The sequence below is a fragment of the Salvelinus fontinalis genome, chromosome 10, assembly GCF_029448725.1.
Source record: "Salvelinus fontinalis isolate EN_2023a chromosome 10, ASM2944872v1, whole genome shotgun sequence".
Taxonomy (NCBI): domain Eukaryota; kingdom Metazoa; phylum Chordata; class Actinopteri; order Salmoniformes; family Salmonidae; genus Salvelinus; species Salvelinus fontinalis.
In genome coordinates, this window is record NC_074674.1 from 28,807,770 (window position 1) to 28,825,576 (window position 17,807).

At 48.7% G+C, this 17,807-nt stretch overlaps 1 protein-coding gene across 2 annotated transcripts in view; it reads right to left on the minus strand.

Moving 5' to 3' along the window:
• The window catches only part of LOC129863932 (stress-induced-phosphoprotein 1-like), a 68,747-nt gene that overhangs the window by 27,854 nt on the left and 23,086 nt on the right, over positions 1–17,807 (minus strand). The window contains exon 2 of one of the 2 annotated variants that reach the window (XM_055936385.1): positions 9,715–11,400. In XM_055936385.1, the coding sequence (XP_055792360.1) occupies positions 9,715–10,584 (870 nt within the window). In that variant the 5' untranslated portion in view covers positions 10,585–11,400. Of the gene's footprint in view, positions 1–9,714; positions 11,401–17,807 lie in introns of those variants that run through there. The other variant, XM_055936386.1, reaches the window with a different exon arrangement.

The following is a 17,807-nucleotide window of genomic DNA, read 5'->3' on the forward strand; positions in this document are numbered from 1 at the left end:
TTCACTATTATTCTACAACATAATTATTATTATTTTTAAATGAAGAAAAATCCTTGAAGGAGTAGGTGTGTCCAGTAGAGTCTTCATGGGTATGACGCTACAAGCTTGGTACACCTGTATTTGGGGAGTTTCTCCCATTCTTCTCTGCAAATCCCCTCAAGCTCTGACTGGTTGGATGGGGAGCGTTGTTGCTCTTTTCAGGTCCCTCCAGACATGTTCGATTGGGTTCAAGCCCGGGCTATGGCTGGGTCACTCAAGGACATTCAGAGACTTGTCCCAAAGCCACTCCTGCCTTGTCTTGGCTGTGTGCTTAGGGTCGTTGTCCCGTTGGAAGGTGAAGATTCGCTCCAGTCTGAGGTCCTGAGCACTCTGGAGCAGGTTTCCATCAAGGATCTCTCTGTACTTTGCTCCATTCATCTTTTCCTCGATCTTGACTAGTCTCCCAGTCCTTCCGCTGAAAAACATCCACACAGCATGATGCTGCCACCACCATGCTTCACCGTAGGGATGGTGCCAGGTTTCCTCCAGATGTGACGCTTGGCATTCAGGCCAAAGAGTTCAATCTTGGCTTCATCAAAACAGAGAATCGTGTTTCTCATGATCTGAGAGTCTTTAGGTGCCTTTTGGCAAACTCCAAGCGGGCTGTCATGTGCCTTTTACTGAGGAGTGGCTTCCGTCTGGCCACTACCATAAAGGCCTGATTGGTGGAGTGCTGCAGAGATGGTTGTCCTTATGGAAAGTTCTCCCATCTCCACAGAGGAACTTTGGAGCTCTGTCAGAGTGACCATCGGGTTCTTGGTCACCTCCCTGACCAAGGTCCTCCCCCGATTGCTCAGTCTGGCCGGGCGGCCAACTCTAGGAAAAGTCTTATTGGTTCCAAACTTCTTCCATTTAAGAATGATGGAGGTCACTGTGTTCTTGGGGACCTTCAATGCTGCAGAGATGTTTTGGTACCCTTCCCCAGATCTGTGCCTCAACACAATCCTGTCTCGGAGCTCAACGTACAATTCATTCAACCTCATGGCTTTGTTTTTGCACCGACATGCACTGTCAACTGTGGGACCTTTCTATAGACAAGTGTGTGCCTTTCCAAATCATGTCCAATAAATTTAATATACCACAGGTGGACTCCAATCAAGTTGTAGAAACATCAAGGGTGATCAATGGAAACAGGATGAACCTGAGCTCAATTTTGAGTCTCATAGCAAAGTGTTTGAATACTTAGGTAAATAAGGTATTTCTGTTTTTTTTAAATTATAATGTGCAAACATTTCTAAAAACCTGTTTTCGCTTTGTCATTATTGTATTGTATTGTATTGTATTGTATTGTATCTAGATTGATGACGGGAAAAAAATATTCAATCCGTTTTAGAATAAGGCTGGAAAATGTGGAAAAAGTAAAGGTGTCTGAATACTTTCCGAATGCACTGTTGGACCATTCTGCAAGACTTTTAATAGTTTAAATACCTTGTCTTTGGCAGTACTGTATATAGTCGTTTCTGTGAGAGAGAACTATTAGAAGCCGTCCATTGTGCTTGAGTCAGCAGAGTGCAATCAGTGAGCTTCATTGCTTGTCTGGAACAGACCCTAGGCCTCTTCAGAGTCATTAGCTCTGAACTGATGTGACTGCTACTAAATCTGAATCAGCTGCCTTCAAAATGTCCAGTAGGGTACAAAACCAACCTAATGCTGCAAAACACATGATTGTATTAAATACAATTAAACAAATTATTATTGGCTTAAAAGAAAATCAATGCACATCAATTTATAAATAATGACATTAACATACGTATTACCTAATCCACTCAATCTATAAATTCAGAGCAGATGCTTTAATCAAAGTAACGTACAAACAGTACTGTTACCATATTGTACATTTCATTTGAATACTCCATTAGGGCCGTATCCTAAAATGAGATGCACGCATCATAATTTAAACTTTAACTCAAATCTCCCAGCGACATCTATACATGATTTCTGTGAATGTTTCAGTAACAGCCGTGAATGTTAAATTAGAATGTTACCCATGAGCCATTGAGGTTAAGTGCCTTGATATGAGCACTACATCACTATGACATGTTCCTCCTGGGATTTGAGACAGCATCCGTCTTGTCGCTAGTCCATTTTCCTACCCACTCTGCTGCTGCTGCTGTTACTACTGCCGTTGCTACTGCTACTACTGTCGCTGCTGCTGCTGTTACTACTGTCGCTGCTGCTGCTGTTACTACTGCCGCTGCTGCTGTAACTACTGTTGCTGCTGCTACTACTGTCGCTGCTGCTGCTGTTACTACTGTTGCTGTTACTACTGCTGCTGTTACTACTGTCGCTCCTGCTGCTGCTGTTACAACTGTTGCTGCTGCTGCTGCTGTTACTACTGTGGCTGCTGCTGTTACTACTGTTACTGCTGTTGCTGTTACTACTGTCGCTGCTGCTGCTGTTACTACTGTCGCTGCTGCTGCTGTTACTACTGTTGCTGCTGCTGCTGTTACTACTGCCGCTGCTGCTGTAACTACTGTTGCTGCTGCTACTACTGTCGCTGCTGCTGCTGTTACTACTGTTGCTGTTACTACTGCTGCTGTTACTACTGTCGCTCCTGCTGCTGCTGTTACAACTGTTGCTGCTGCTGCTGCTGTTACTACTGTGGCTGCTGCTGTTACTACTGTTACTGCTGTTGCTGTTACTACTGTCGCTGCTGCTGCTGTTACTACTGTTGCTGCTGCCGTTACTACTGTCGCTGCTGCTGCTGTTACTACTGTCGCTGCTGCTGCTGTTACTACTGTCGCTGCTGCTGCTGTTACTACTGTCGCTGCTGCTGCTGTTACTACTGCCGCTGCTGCTGTTACTTCTCTTGCTGCTGCTGTTACTACTGTCGCTGCTGCTGTTACTACTGTTGCTGCTACTGTTACTGCTGTTGCTGCTGCCGTTACTACTGTCGCTGCTGCTGCTGTTACTACTGTTGCTGCTGCTGCTATTACTACTGTTGCTGCTGCTACTACTGTCGCTGCTGCTGCTGCTGTTACTACTGTTGCTGCTGCTGTTACTACTGTTGCTGCTGTTGCTGTTACTACTGTCACTGCTGCTGCTGTTACTACTGTTGCTGCTGCTGCTGTTACTACTGTTGCTGCTCCTACTACTGTCGCTGCTGCTGCTGCTGTTACTACTGTTGCTGCTGCTGTTACTACTGTTGCTGCTGTTGCTGTTACTACTGTCGCTGCTGCTGCTGTTACTACTGCCGCTGCTGCTGTTACTACTGTTGCTGCTGCTGTTACTACTGTTGCTGCTGCTGCTGTTACTACTGTTGCTGCTGCTGCTGTTACCACTGTCGCTGCTGCTGCTGCACTACTGTCGCTGCTGCTGCTGTTACTACTGTCGCTGCTGCTGCCACTACTGTTGCTGCTGCTGTCACTACTGTCGCTGCTGCTGCTGTTACTACTGTCGCTGCTGCTGCCACTACTGTTGCTGCTGCTGTTACTACTGTCGCTGCTGCTGCTGTTACTACTGTTGCTGTTGATGCTGTTACTACTGTTGCTGCTGCTGCTGTTAATACTGTCGATGCAGCTGCTGCTGTTACTACTGTCGCTGCTGCTGCTGTTACTACTGTTGCTGCTGCTGCTGTTACTACTGTCGCTGCTGCTGCCACTACTGTTGCTGCTGCTGTCACTACTGTCGCTGCTGCTGCTGTTATTACTGTCGCTGCTGCTGTTGTTACTACTGTTGCTGCTGCTGTTACTACTGTTGCTGCTGCAGCTGTTACTACTGTTGTTGCTGCTGCTGCTGTTACTACTGCCGCTGCTGCTGCTGTTACTACTGTTGCTGCTGCTGCTGTTACTACTGTCGCTGCTGCTGCTGTTACTACTGTTGCTGCTGCTGTTACTACTGTTGCTGCTGCTGCTGTTACTACTGTCGCTGCTGCTGCTGATACTACTGTTGCTGCTGCTGCTGTTACTACTGTCGCTGCTGCTGCTGTCACTACTGTTGCTGCTGCTGCTGCTACTACTCCTGTCGCTGCTGCTGTTACTACTGTTGCTGCTGCTGCTGCTACTGTCGCTGCTGTTACTACTGTTGCTGCTGCTGCTATTACTACTGTTGCTGCTGCTACTGTTACTACTGTCACTGCTGCTGCTGTTACTACTGTTACTGCTGCTGCTGTTACTACTGTCGATGCTGCTGCTGTTACTACGGTTGCTGCTGCTACTACTGTCGATGCTGCTGCTGTTACTACGGTTGCTGCTGCTACTACTGTCGATGCTGCTGCTGTTACTACTGTTGCTGCTGCTGCTGTTACTACTGTTGTTGCTGCTGCTGTTGTTACTACTGTCGCTGCTGCTGCTGTTACTACTGTCGCTGCTGCTGCCACTACTGTTGCTGCTGCTGTCACTACTGTCGCTGCTGCTGCTGTTACTACTGTCGCTGCTGCTGCCACTACTGTTGCTGCTGCTGTTACTACTGTCGCTGCTGCTGCTGTTACTACTGTTGCTGTTGCTGCTGTTACTACTGTTGCTGCTGCTGCTGTTAATACTGTCGATGCAGCTGCTGCTGTTACTACTGTCGCTGCTGCTGTTACTACTGTCGCTGCTGCTGCTGTTACTACTGTTGCTGCTGCTGCTGTTACTACTGCCGCTGCTGCTGCCACTACTGTTGCTGCTGCTGTCACTACTGTCGCTGCTGCTGCTGTTATTACTGTCGCTGCTGCTGTTGTTACTATTGTTGCTGCTGCTGTTACTACTGTTGCTGCTGCAGCTGTTACTACTGTTGTTGCTGCTGCTGTTACTACTGTTGCTGCTGCAGCTGTTACTACTGTTGTTGCTGCTGCTGCTGTTACTACTGTTGCTGCTGCTGCTGTTACTACTGTCACTGCTGCTGCTGTTACTACTGTCGCTGCTGCTGTTACTACTGTTGCTGCTGCTGCTGTTACTACTGTCGCTGCTGCTGCTGATACTACTGTTGCTGCTGCTGCTGTTACTACTGTCGCTGCTGCTGTTACTACTGTCGCTGCTGCTGCTGTCACTACTGTTGCTGCTGCTGCTGCTACTACTCCTGTCGCTGCTGCTGTTACTACTGTTGCTGCTGCTGCTGCTACTGTCGCTGCTGTTACTACTGTTGCTGCTGCTGCTATTACTACTGTTGCTGCTGCTACTGTTACTACTGTCACTGCTGCTGCTGTTACTACTGTTACTGCTGCTGCTGTTACTACTGTCGATGCTGCTGCTGTTACTACGGTTGCTGCTGCTACTACTGTCGATGCTGCTGCTGTTACTACTGTTGCTGCTGCTGCTGTTACTACTGTTGTTGCTGCTGCTGTTGTTACTACTGTCGCTGCTGCTGCAGTTACTACTGTTGCTGCTGTTACTACTGTTGCTGCTGCTGTTACTACTGTTACTGCTGCTGCTGTTACTACTGTTGTTGCTGCTGCTGTTGTTACTACTGTCGCTGCTGCTGCTGTTACTACTGTTGCTGCTGCTGCTGTTACTACTGGTGTTGCTGCTGCTGCTGTTACTACTGTCGCTGCTGCTGTTGTTACTACTGTCGCTGCTGCTGCTGTTACTACTGTTGTTGCTCATGCTGTTACTACTGTCGCTGCTGCTGCTGCTGTTACTACTGTTGTTGCTGCTGCTGTCACTACTGTTGCTGCTGCTGCTGTTACTACCCTTGTTGCTGCTGCTGCTGTTACTACTGTTGTTGCTGCTGCTGTTACTACTGTCGCTGCTGCTGCTGCTGTTACTACTGTCGATGCTGCTGCTGTCACTACTGTCGCTGCTGCTGCTGTTATTACTGTTGCTGCTGCTGCTGTCACTACTGTTGCTGCTGCTGCTGTCACTACTGTTGCTGCTGCTGCTGCTGTTACTACTGCTGTTGCTGCTGCTGCTGTTACTACTGTCGCTGCTGCTGCTGTTACTACTGTTGCTGCTGCTGCTGCTGCTGTTACTACTGTTGTTGCTGCTGCTGCTGTTACTACTGTTGCTGCTGCTGTTACTACTGTTGTTGCTGCTGCTGCTGTTACTACTGTTGCTGCTGCTGCTGTTACTACTGTTGCTGCTGCTGCTGTTACTACTGTTGCTGCTGCTGTTGTTACTACTGTTGCTGCTGCTGCTGTTACTACTGTTGCTGCTGCTGCTGTTACTACTGTTGCTGCTGCTGCTGTTACTACTGTTGCTGCTGCTGCTGTTACTACTGGCTGCTGCTGCTGTTACTACTGCTGCTGCTGCCATATGAATTAATTTGTCTCCATGTCTCTTCCACAGGAATCCCAGATTAAAAGTAAATCCTCTAAGCATTAACAGAGGAGTCGTGGCCCCCTGCAGCAAAATACTGTTGCATGGAATGGAGGGCCACTCTGCCACATAAGCAGAGACGATTACCAGATACATCAAATTATATAAAATAGGAATTTATGAATGTGAAAATGGGGTGTGTGATTTCTGGGTCTGATGATTTCAGTGAATTCCTGACTGTAATATCTCCAGGTTGGCTGTCAGATTAGATCTGACATGAAAGAGGTGATACATCATCATGGAAGAGGTGCTACATCACCATGAAATAGGTGCTACATCATCATGGAAGAGGTGCTACATCATCATGACAGAGGTGCTACATCATCATGAAAGAGGTGCTACATCATCATGGAAGAGGTGCTACATCATCATGGAAGAGGTGCTACATCATCATGGAAGAGGTGCTACATCATCATGGAAGAGGTGCTACATCATCATGGAAGAGGTGCTACATCATCATGGAAGAGGTGCTACATCATCATGGAAGGGGTGCTACATCATCATGGAAGAGGTGCTACATCATCATGAAAGAGGTGCTACATCATCATGAAAGAGGTGCTACATCATCATGGAAGAGGTGCTACATCATCATGAAAGAGGTGCTACATCATCATGAAAGAGGTGCTACATCATCATGGAAGAGGTGCTACATCATCATGGAAGAGGTGCTACATCATCATGGAAGAGGTGCTACATCATCATGGAAGAGGTGCTACATCATCATGGAAGGGGTGCTACATCATCATGAAAGAGGTGCTACATCATCATGAAAGAGGTGCTACATCATCATGGAAGAGGTGCTACATCATCATGGAAGGGGTGCTACATCATCATGAAAGAGGTGCTACATCATCATGGAAGAGGTGCTACATCATCATGGAAGAGGTGCTACATCATCATGGAAGAGGTGCTACATCATCATGGAAGCTTTGCCATGTTGGCATTTCACTCTCCCTGTTATTGCATTTCCCAGTCAGTCTATCGGTACTGCTATAGCCTGCTATAGAATCCACTAGCTTGCAAGGCAATACTGCTCACACATGATTTTTTGAAAACTCAATATACATGCATTAACCTTTTTTATACAGTTATGTTACTTGGCAAATACAGGAAAGTCTCTAGATTTAAAACACTTTAAATTCACTTTCTTTCTCGCTCCGTTTCTATAACACTCTTTCCATCTCAATCACTTATATTTACCCTGTAACTAGCCATGTTGATATTACATCAAAATGGTTAAGGAAATAAGGGAGTACATTTTTTATAAGTTGAGTTGGCCCCTACAACACATCCAGTTGAACTAAGGTATAAATTAAAAGCAGAGAATACCCATTAATAAATAAAAATCCACAATTGAGAATTGAGGACAAGGGTTTTTTAGCTAGCACTGGGTGATTGTTGGATATGGCAGCATATATATTTTAAATGGATTAGTGTACTTGGAAGAGTTTTTTGCTACTGTCACTGTTCCTGCTTCTCAGTTAGAGCATGGTGGTGGTTGGGAGTGAAGTGCTTCTCAGTTAGAGCATGGTGGTGGTTGGGAGGGAAGTGCTTCTCAGTTAGAGCATGGTGGTGGTTGGGAGTGAAGTGCTTCTCAGTTAGAGCATGGTGGTGGTTGGGAGTGAAGTGCTTCTCAGTTAGAGCATGGTGGTGGTTGGGAGGGAAGTGCTTCTCAGTTAGAGCATGGTGGTGGTTGGGAGGGAAGTGCTTCTCAGTTAGAGCATGGTGGTGGTTGGGAGGGAAGTGCTTCTCAGTTAGAGCATGGTGGTGGTTGGGAGTGAAGTGCTTCTCAGTTAGAGCATGGTGGTGGTTGGGAGGGAAGTGCTTCTCAGTTAGAGCATGGTGGTGGTTGGGAGGGAAGTGCTTCTCAGTTAGAGCATGGTGGTGGTTGGGAGGGAAGTGCTTCTCAGTTAGAGCATGGTGGTGGTTGGGAGGGAAGTGCTTCTCAGTTAGAGCATGGTGGTGGTTGGGAGTGAAGTGCTTCTCAGTTAGAGCATGGTGGTGGTTGGGAGGGAAGTGCTTCTCAGTTAGAGCATGGTGGTGGTTGGGAGGGAAGTGCTTCTCAGTTAGAGCATGGTGGTGGTTGGGAGGGAAGTGCTTCTCAGTTAGAGCATGGTGGTGGTTGGGAGTGAAGTTGAAATGAACATGCAGACGCGAGGCGGAGCCAGCCTGTATCATCTGTTGAGACCATAAGCCACCCACTCCTCCTGTACACGCTCCCTCCTTCCTCCTCTCTCTGTTGGCATTTTGTGCGCATCGTCACATACCCTGGCCGGTATCACAGTTTAGAGATACAATAGGCTTTTCTTTTTGTTGCTGTTATTGTTTGTGTATTGTTGTATTTTACATGTGTGTGACTGTCCTTGTCTATCAGTGGTTTGTTACTTGTCATGTTTTGTGTTTTTTTGTGGACCTTAGGAAGAGTAGCTGCTGCTTCTGCAAAAGCTAATGCGGATCCTAATAAGCAAACAAATAAATACAAATAGCAGAGGAAATGACCTCTACACCTGCATGCACGTTTATATTTGCCTTTGTTTATGCACGTGTGGGGAGGACTGAATTTGTATTCAGGCCAATATTCTAGTGTGCAATATAATGAGTTAGCTTTGTGTATCACTTCAAATTGAAGACACCCTCTCTCTTTTTTCCCTCCCTGCCTCTCTGCCTCCCTTCCTTGTCACACTCTCCTCTCCTCTCATGCACTTGTCCTGCGTGAACAATGAGGCAGCTGATTGAGTCACAATTTCTCTCCTCTCTCTCTCCCTCTCTCTCTCTCACTCTCTCTCTCTCTCTCTATCTCTCTCTCTCACTCTCTCTCACACACACACATACACAAGCCCTTCCACTCCCTCTGTTGCTTCCCTGTTTCACAACCTCTCCCTCTTCCCCCTCCATACTCTTCCCTTTACCTTAGGCTTGCTACTCACTCTGCTTTCTCTCCCTACACTTACATGTATTTATTTCAAAACATTTCATAATCTTTCCTTCTCTCTTAGTCTTCTGAGTAAGTCTCTCCTCCCCCTCTTCCTTTGATTCTTCCATGTCATCTGTCTCTCTTCCTCTCTCTGCATATTTCTCTGCATCTTTTGGTCTGTGAGCAATGCACTACTCGCTCCTCTCTTCCTCGCTCTCTTTTTTTCTCTCACTTTTTCTCATTCTCTCTCTCTCTCTGGTCTACAGCATTGATTCTTTAATCCCTTCTTACATGATCTCTTCCTCCTTCAGCTGATGAAAACCTAAAAGAGAAAGAACATGGAAACCTTCCCTATGACAAACCCTCCCAGTAAACAAATGCTGGATAATAACCTTCAGAATCTCTTACAGTCCTGTATACTAATTGTTATCGCACCAATGAGGAAATCACTACACAATTCATCCTTCTGTTAGCCGACTACAGGAAGATTTTCTATATAAATGTGTGTAAATGTGAATAAAAACACACCTTGTATTGTAAAAGATACAGATCTGGAGTTGTGAGCCTGTCTCCTCTGGAGTTGTGAGTCTGTCTCCCCTGGAGTTGTGAGTCTGTCTCCTCTGGAGTTGTGAGTCTGTCTCCCCTGGAGTTGTGAGTCTGTCTCCTCTGGAGTTGTGAGTCTGTCTCCTCTGGAGTTGTGAGTCTGTCTCCTCTGGAGTTGTGAGTCTGTCTCCTCTGGAGCTGTGAGTCTGTCTCCTCTGGAGTTGTGAGTCTGTCTCCTCTGGAGCGAGTGGGTCCTGCAGCGTGTTGGTCCTGGAAAGTGTAGGTCCTGGAGCGTCTGGGTCCTGGAGCGTGTGGGTCCTGGAGTGTGTGGGTCCTGGAGCGTGTGGGTCCTGCAGTGTGTGGGTCCTGGAAAGTGTATGTCCTGCAGCGTGTGGGTCCTGGAGCGTGTGGGTCCTGGAGCGTGTGGGTCCTGGAGCGTCTGGGTCCTGGAAAGTGTATGTCCTGCAGCGTGTGGGTCCTGGAGCGTGTGGGTCCTGGAGCGTGTGGGTCCTGGAAAGTGTATGTCCTGCAGCGTGTGGGTCCTGGAGCGTGTGGGTCCTGGAGCGTGTGGGTCCTGCAGTGTGTGGGTCCTGGAAAGTGTATGTCCTGCAGCGTGTGGGTCCTGGAGCGTGTGGGTCCTGGAGCGTCTGGGTCCTGCAGCGTGTGGGTCCTGGAGCGTGTGGGTCCTGGAGCGTCTGGGTCCTGGAGCGTCTGGGTCCTGCAGTGTGTGGGTCCTGGAAAGTGTATGTCCTGCAGCGTGTGGGTCCTGGAGCGTGTGGGTCCTGGAGCGTCTGGGTCCTGCAGCGTGTGGGTCCTGGAGCGTGTGGGTCCTGGAGCGTCTGGGTCCTGGACCATGTGGGTCTGTCTCCTCTAGTGCTTGTGGGTCCTGGTGCGTGTGGATCCTGGTGCAGTGGATGAAAAGAACAGTCCACCTCGAGGATTCAGACTACCACGCTTGCAGGCAGCCCTACTGTACACTTGCCTTAGGCCTTGGTGTGGGCTTGAATTTTCCCATGAAAAAAATCACTGAGAAATGCTGCTGGCTGTGTGAGTACCAGGGTATGCTCTATCCCAGTAGAGCCCTCGTGTTGATTCCCGGAATGTCTGATCTCAAAGCCATATCCAGATCGGAACTGAGACTCCACATTCTCAGCTGAGTCCACATCTTGTCCATTTCCCTCTCAAAGCTGGGCAGAATGGGCTGGAATATATTTAGGAGATATTTTTGACTGATCTAAAAAGATAAGAAGTGGGTTGCTATATCAGGGTTTAGCCTTGGGTAAGATCCTGTAGCCCCATTCTATACCTCAGTTCCTTTACCAAAAATGAATCCCACCAAGTACTTTAATCTTCTATGAAGACAGAAATGTGTTCTTGAATTAACAGCATTGGGAGCATTAAACCCTGGCCGTGTCCACCATTAGGCTTGATATTCTAAAAACAAACTGAGGCCAATCACAAGACATGATACTCAGTCAGCTTCAAAGACTTGATATCTTCAGCCTTGCTTGTTTGAGGGTAGCGTTCTTGAAACTTTTGTGAAAGTTTCTTTTAGGTCGTCCTGTTCTGACGTCAGTAGAGACAGCTCCCTCTCTGTGTTGATCAGAGTGGCTGAAATCTCTCTCCAGACCTGTGGTTTGGTAACCCGCGGAAGCTTCAGTCTCTGACAGTCTGTAAAGAAAACAGACACAGGCATGTGTAAGTGATATACTAATAATAAAGTACAATAATAATATAACATTTAATTTATATAGCACTTTTCATTACAGTCTTATCTCAAAGCTCTACATAGGCAAAAATAAAAAATGATGATAAAAAAATTAAATAAAAAATAATATACAATAAATACATCATACATTTAGAATGAAGACAGACAATGTCATCCAATCATGGTCAAAATCCTGCTAGAACTTGAGAAGGGGTCACCGTATTATGACAAAAAGCGCAATAAGATACTGCATTAATTGGAATAAATGCTAGAGAATAATTTGACCATCTATCCCTCCATTCATTGATCATTGTATCTAACGGTTGTACTGACATTGTGAACCCTTCCAGGTGTCGGTTATAACACTCAGTAATAATACCACACAGAGCTCTGGAGGAAGCTATTGGTGTGAGAGCAGAAACATGATGCAAGAACTATTTCAATCTTTTCACATAGGTTTGGTCCTTTATACTTCAGAGATTTAGCAGAAGTAAATGCACGTAAATGCCCTTTATGCACCTTTTAATACGGTGAACAGGATTTAGCCAACGCACCTATGGGTAATGGGTCATGTCGGGCGGGAAACGATGAGCACATTGGAGAATTAACATTTAAATGTATTCAGAATGCAGACCCATGTCTCACATTGGACTGCAATGATGTGTGAGAAACACCTGTGATAACACCCTTTCTATGTAGTGGGAGGTATGAAGACTTGAAGACTTGAACAACATTCACATATATGTGTGTGAATAAAACTGCATTTATGTAGGGCTATAGCTGTGAGGGTGTATGTGAATGTGTGTGCGTGTGCGTGAGTGAGTGAGTGAGTGAGTGAGTGAGTGAGTGAGTGTGTGTGTGTGTGTGCTTAGGTGCACGACTCAAGAGTGTGTGTGATCCTTGCTCTAGCAGTTTAACTATTCTGCACACACCACCACCTCATCTCTGCCTCTCAATTGATCATTTAGTGAGGGATGGAAGGGAGAGAGGGAAGGAGTGAGAGAGGGAGAGAGGGAAGGAGTGACAGAGGGAGAGAGAGAGGGAGTGACAGAGTGACAAAGGGAGAGAGAGAGAGGGAGTGACAGATGGAGGGAGAGAGAGAGGGAGAGAGAGAGGGAGTGAGAGAGGGTGTGAGAGAAGGAGAGAGAGTGAGAGAGAGAGGGAGAGCGAGGGAGCAGGAAAGGGAAAGGGAGATGACAGGGAAGAGAGGAGGGGGTCATGAACTCATTGGAGAATAAGTTGGAGGCAGGAATTGCTGTCAGCCTGAGCAATGGTTCACCTAATTGGAGACTGAGGTCAACCAGGGACAGGGAAGGAGCACTGGTCAATTCTGAGGAGAACCCAACGCTGCTCAAACACAATCCTTAACACGTACGGCTGTGTGTGAAGGAGTATTATCAATGTGATTTTGTGGAAGATTGCTTTGGTATTTGTTGAGTATATGTGCTCTAAATGTGTGATGGAGATGCTGTAAATTCTTACATATGTTTTATATGTGGGTCTTCTGCATCTTGTGTACAATATGTGATTGTGATAATGTTATGATTGTCTGAATTAGTCAGTCCAGAGTCATATACTGTATATATACACTCTTAGAAAAAAAGGAGCTATCTAGAACCTAAAATGATTCATTAGCTGTCCCAACACGAGAACCCTTTGAAGAACCCTTTTTGGTTCCATGTAGAACCCTTTTGGTTCCAGGTAGAACTCTTTTGGGTTCCAGGTAGAACTCTTTCCACACAGGGTTCTACCTGGAACCGAAAAGGGTTATCCTATGGGGCAGCCGAAGAACCCTTTCAGAACCCCTTTTTCTAAGAGTGTAGAGAGCTCAGCCAGGTTTTAGAATGGCTGCCATGTTAAAGCCTCTATTATCAAAATGTTTGTAATGTAACAATACGAAAGCACCTCTGACAGTTCCCTATGAAAGGACCAATGATGTATATAAACCCTGGATTGCTGATGCTATGTATTGGCCATTGAGGCTTTGAAGCCACCGATCGGCCATATTGGCACTCCCCAGTAGGAGCAGTCCTCCATAGGAATGAATGAAATTCTACAGTATTTCAATTAAATGTCTCAAGCACAAAATTACATGTTACAGGTTGTAGTGGGGACAGTAACATTAGTAATCTCAAAAAATTAGACTTTGAGGGAAATGTTTTTCTATATTTTTTTCATCTGTTTTTTTTTATGTTTAGCTCACATAATATAATTTTAAAGTAGGCATTAAGATATCTGTTGTATAATAAATGTGTAAAGGTTTTCTTCCAGGGGTGAAGGAGAGGACCAAAATGCAGTGCGGCTAGTGTTAAACATGTTTAATACAAACACAAGTGAAACACTACAAACAACCTACAAAATAACAAATGTGCAAAACCGATACAGACCTATCTGGTGCAGAACACAAACACAGAGACAGGTAACAAACACCCACAAAATCCCAACACAAAACAAGCCTCCTATATATATGAGTCTCAATCAGAGACAACGACTACCATCTGTCTCTGATTGAGAACCCACACTAGGCTGACATAGAAACAGACAAACTAGACACACAACATAGAATTCCCACCCAGCTCACGTCCTGACCAACTAAACACATACAAAACAACAGAAAACAGGTCAGGAACGTGACAGAACCCCCCCCCCCTCAAGGTGCGAACTCCGGGCGCACCCCTAAAACTCAAGGGGATGGTCTGGGTGGGCATCTGTCCGCGGTGGCGGCTCCGGCGGTGGACGAGGGCACCACTCCACCATTGTCTTTGTCCACCTCCTTAGCGTCCCTTGAGTGGCGACCCTCGCCCCCGACCATGATCCAGGAACCTTCACCAACTCCCCTCTACAATAGAGGAGACAACTCAGGACAGAGAGGTAGTTCAGGACAGAGAGGTAGTTCAGGACAGAGAGGTAGTTCAGGACAGAGAGGTAGTTCAGGACAGAGAGGTAGTTCAGGACAGAGAGGTAGTTCAGGACAGAGAGGTAGTTCAGGACAAAGAGGTAGTTCAGGACAAAGAGGTAGTTCAGGACAAAGAGGTAGTTCAGGACAAAGAGGTAGTTCAAGACAAAGAGGTAGCTCAGGACAGAGGGACAACTCATGACTGGAGGGCGGCTCATGACTGGAGGGCGGCTCATGACTGGAGGGCGGCTCATGACTGGAGGGCGGCTCATGACTGGAGGGCGGCTCATGACTGGAGGGCGGCTCATGACTGGAGGGCGGCTCTGGCGGCTCCTGACTGGCTGGCGGCTCTGACGGCTCCTGACTGGCTGGCGGCTCTGACGGCTCCTGACTGGCTGGCGGCTCTGGCGGCTCCTGACTGGCTGGCGGCTCTGGCGGCTCCTGGCTGGCTGGCGGCTCTGGCGGCTCCTGGCTGGCTGGCGGCTCTGGCGGCTCCTGACTGGCTGGCGGCTCTGGCGGCTCCTGACTGGCTGGCGGCTCTGGCGGCTCCTGACTGACGGACGGCTCTGGCGGCTCGGGACAGACGGGCGGCTCTAATGGCTCGTGGCAGACGGACGACTCAGACGGCGCTGGGCAGACGGACGGCTCAGACGGCGCTGGGCAGACGGACGGCTCAGACGGCGCTGGGCAGACGGACGGCTCAGACGGCGCTGGGCAGACGGACGGCTCAGACGGCGCTGGGCAGACGGACGGCTCAGACGGCGCTGGGCAGACGGACGGCTCAGACGGCGCTGGGCAGACGGACGGCTCAGACGGCGCTGGGCAGACGGACGGCTCAGACGGCGCTGGGCAGACGGACGGCTCAGACGGCGCTGGGCAGACGGACGGCTCAGACGGCGCTGGGCAGACGGACGGCTCAGACGGCGCTGGGCAGACGGACGGCTCAGACGGCGCTGGGCAGACGGACGGCTCAGACGGCGCTGGGCAGACGGACGGCTCAGACGGCGCTGGGCAGACGGACGGCTCAGACGGCGCTGGGCAGACGGACGGCTCAGACGGCGCTGGGCAGACGGACGGCTCAGACGGCGCTGGGCAGACGGACGGCTCAGACGGCGCTGGGCAGACGGACGGCTCAGACGGGGCTGGGCAGACGGACGGCTCAGACGGGGCTGGGCAGACGGACGGCTCAGACGGGGCTGGGCAGACGGACGGCTCAGACGGGGCTGGGCAGACGGACGGCTCAGACGGCGCTGGGCAGACGGGCAGTTCAGGCGCCGCTGGGCAGACGGGCAGTTCAGGCGCCGCTGGGCAGACGGGCAGTTCAGGCACCGCTGGGCAGACGGCAGACTCTGGCCGGCTGAGACGCACTATAGGCCTGATGCGTGGTGCCGGAACTGGAGGTACCGGGCTGAGGGCACGCACCTCAGGGCGAGTGCGGGGAGGAGGAACAGGGCTCTGGCGATGCACTGGAAGCCTGGTGCGTGGTGTAGGCACTGGTGGTACTCGGCTGGGGCGGTAAGTAGGCGCCGGATATACCGGACCGTGAAGGAGGACACGCGCTCTTGAGCACCGAGCCTCTCCAACCTTACCAGGTTGAATGGTCCCCGTAGCCCTGCCAGTGCGGCGAGGTGGAACAACCCGCACTGGGCTATGCAGGCGAACCGGGGACACCACCTGTAAGGCTGGTGCCATGTACGCCGGCCCGAGGAGACGTACTGGAGGCCAGATACGTTGGGCCGGCTTCATGACATCCAGCTCGATGCCCAACCTAGCCCTCCCAGTGCGGCAAGGTGGAATAGCCCGCACTGGGCTAAGCACGCGTACTGGGGACACCGTGCGCTTTACCGCATAACACGGTGTCTGACCAGTACGACGCCCTCTCACTCCACGGTAAGCCCGGGGAGTTGGCTCAGGTATCCAACCCGGCTTCGCCACACTCCCCTTTAGCCCCCCCCCCAAGAAATTTTTGGGTGAGCCTCTCGGGCTTCCAGCCTCTCTTACGTGCTGCCTCCTCAATCCACCGCTCCTGGGCTGTGGCTGCCTCCTTCTCCTCCCGAGAGCGGCGATTCTCTCCCACCTTTGCCCAGGGTCCTTTACCGTTTATGATTTCCTCCCATGACCATTCCTCCTGGTACCGCTGCTGCTGTTGCCCGTTGCCACGCTGCTTGGTCCGGGTTTGGTGGGTGTTTCTGTAAAGGTTTTCTTCCAGGGGTGAAGGAGAGGACCAAAATGCAGCGCGGCTAGTGTTAAACATGTTTAATACAAACACAAGTGAAACACTACAAACAACCTACAAAATAACAAATGTGCAAAACCGATACAGACCTATCTGGTGCAGAACACAAACACAGAGACAGGTAACCAACACCCACAAAATCCCAACACAAAACAAGCCTCCTATATATGAGTCTCAATCAGAGACAACGACTACCATCTGTCTCTGATTGAGAACCCACACTAGGCTGACATAGAAACAGACAAACTAGACACACAACATAGAATTCCCACCCAGCTCACGTCCTGACCAACTAAACACATACAAAACAACAGAAAACAGGTCAGGAACGTGACAAAATGTGACAAAAAATTAAAGTTGAATAATAAATGCATTTCTATTGCTTCCAAAATATTTTGTACAATGCTGAGGAAGGCTTCAACACAGCGCCCCCTATCAGTCGTCTAGTGTATATATAAATCATTGTAAAGGAGCCGCTGTAAACAAACAAAACAGAGCAGCGAATTTAACAGATTATTCCTTAATTGGCATTGGGGAGAGTGTGTATCCAAGTCGGTACTGTGTTGTGGTGTCAACACATTTCATATCTGCTTTCACTGGACATCTTCATAGGTTTTGAAAACTACCAGAAACAAACAGCACAACGCGGAAGTGTCAATTATCACTTTCCCATGGTGATGGAGGAGAAAGGGGCTCTCTCGGAACGTTCAGACAGAAACCACATTGGCCCAACTCTCTATATATGGCTTGAAGTCAGTCTATCTGCATATGAATTGTGAGATGATGTGTGGGTGATGTGTGGCTGATGTGTGGATGATGTGTGGGTGATGTATGGGTGATGTGTGGATGATGTGTGGGTGATGTGTGGATGATGTGTGGATGATGTGTGGATGATGTGTTGGTGATGTGTGGATGATGTGTGGAGGATGTGTGGATGATGTGTGGGTGATGTGTGGATGATGTGTGGATGATGTGTGGATGATGTGTGGATGATGTGTGGATGATGTGCGGGTGATGTGTGGGTGATGTGTGGATGATGTGTTGGTGATGTGTGGATGATGTGTGGGTGATGTGTGGAGGATGTGTGGGTGATGTGTGGATGATGTGTTGGTACTGTATGCAGAACAGCCACCCAGAGACAGTTAGTCGTCAACAGTCATCAGTAAAATGTGAAGATGTGCCGGTTTTATTACTCAGTGTTTAATAGCTTATTCTATTATTAAAATTCCATTATAAAC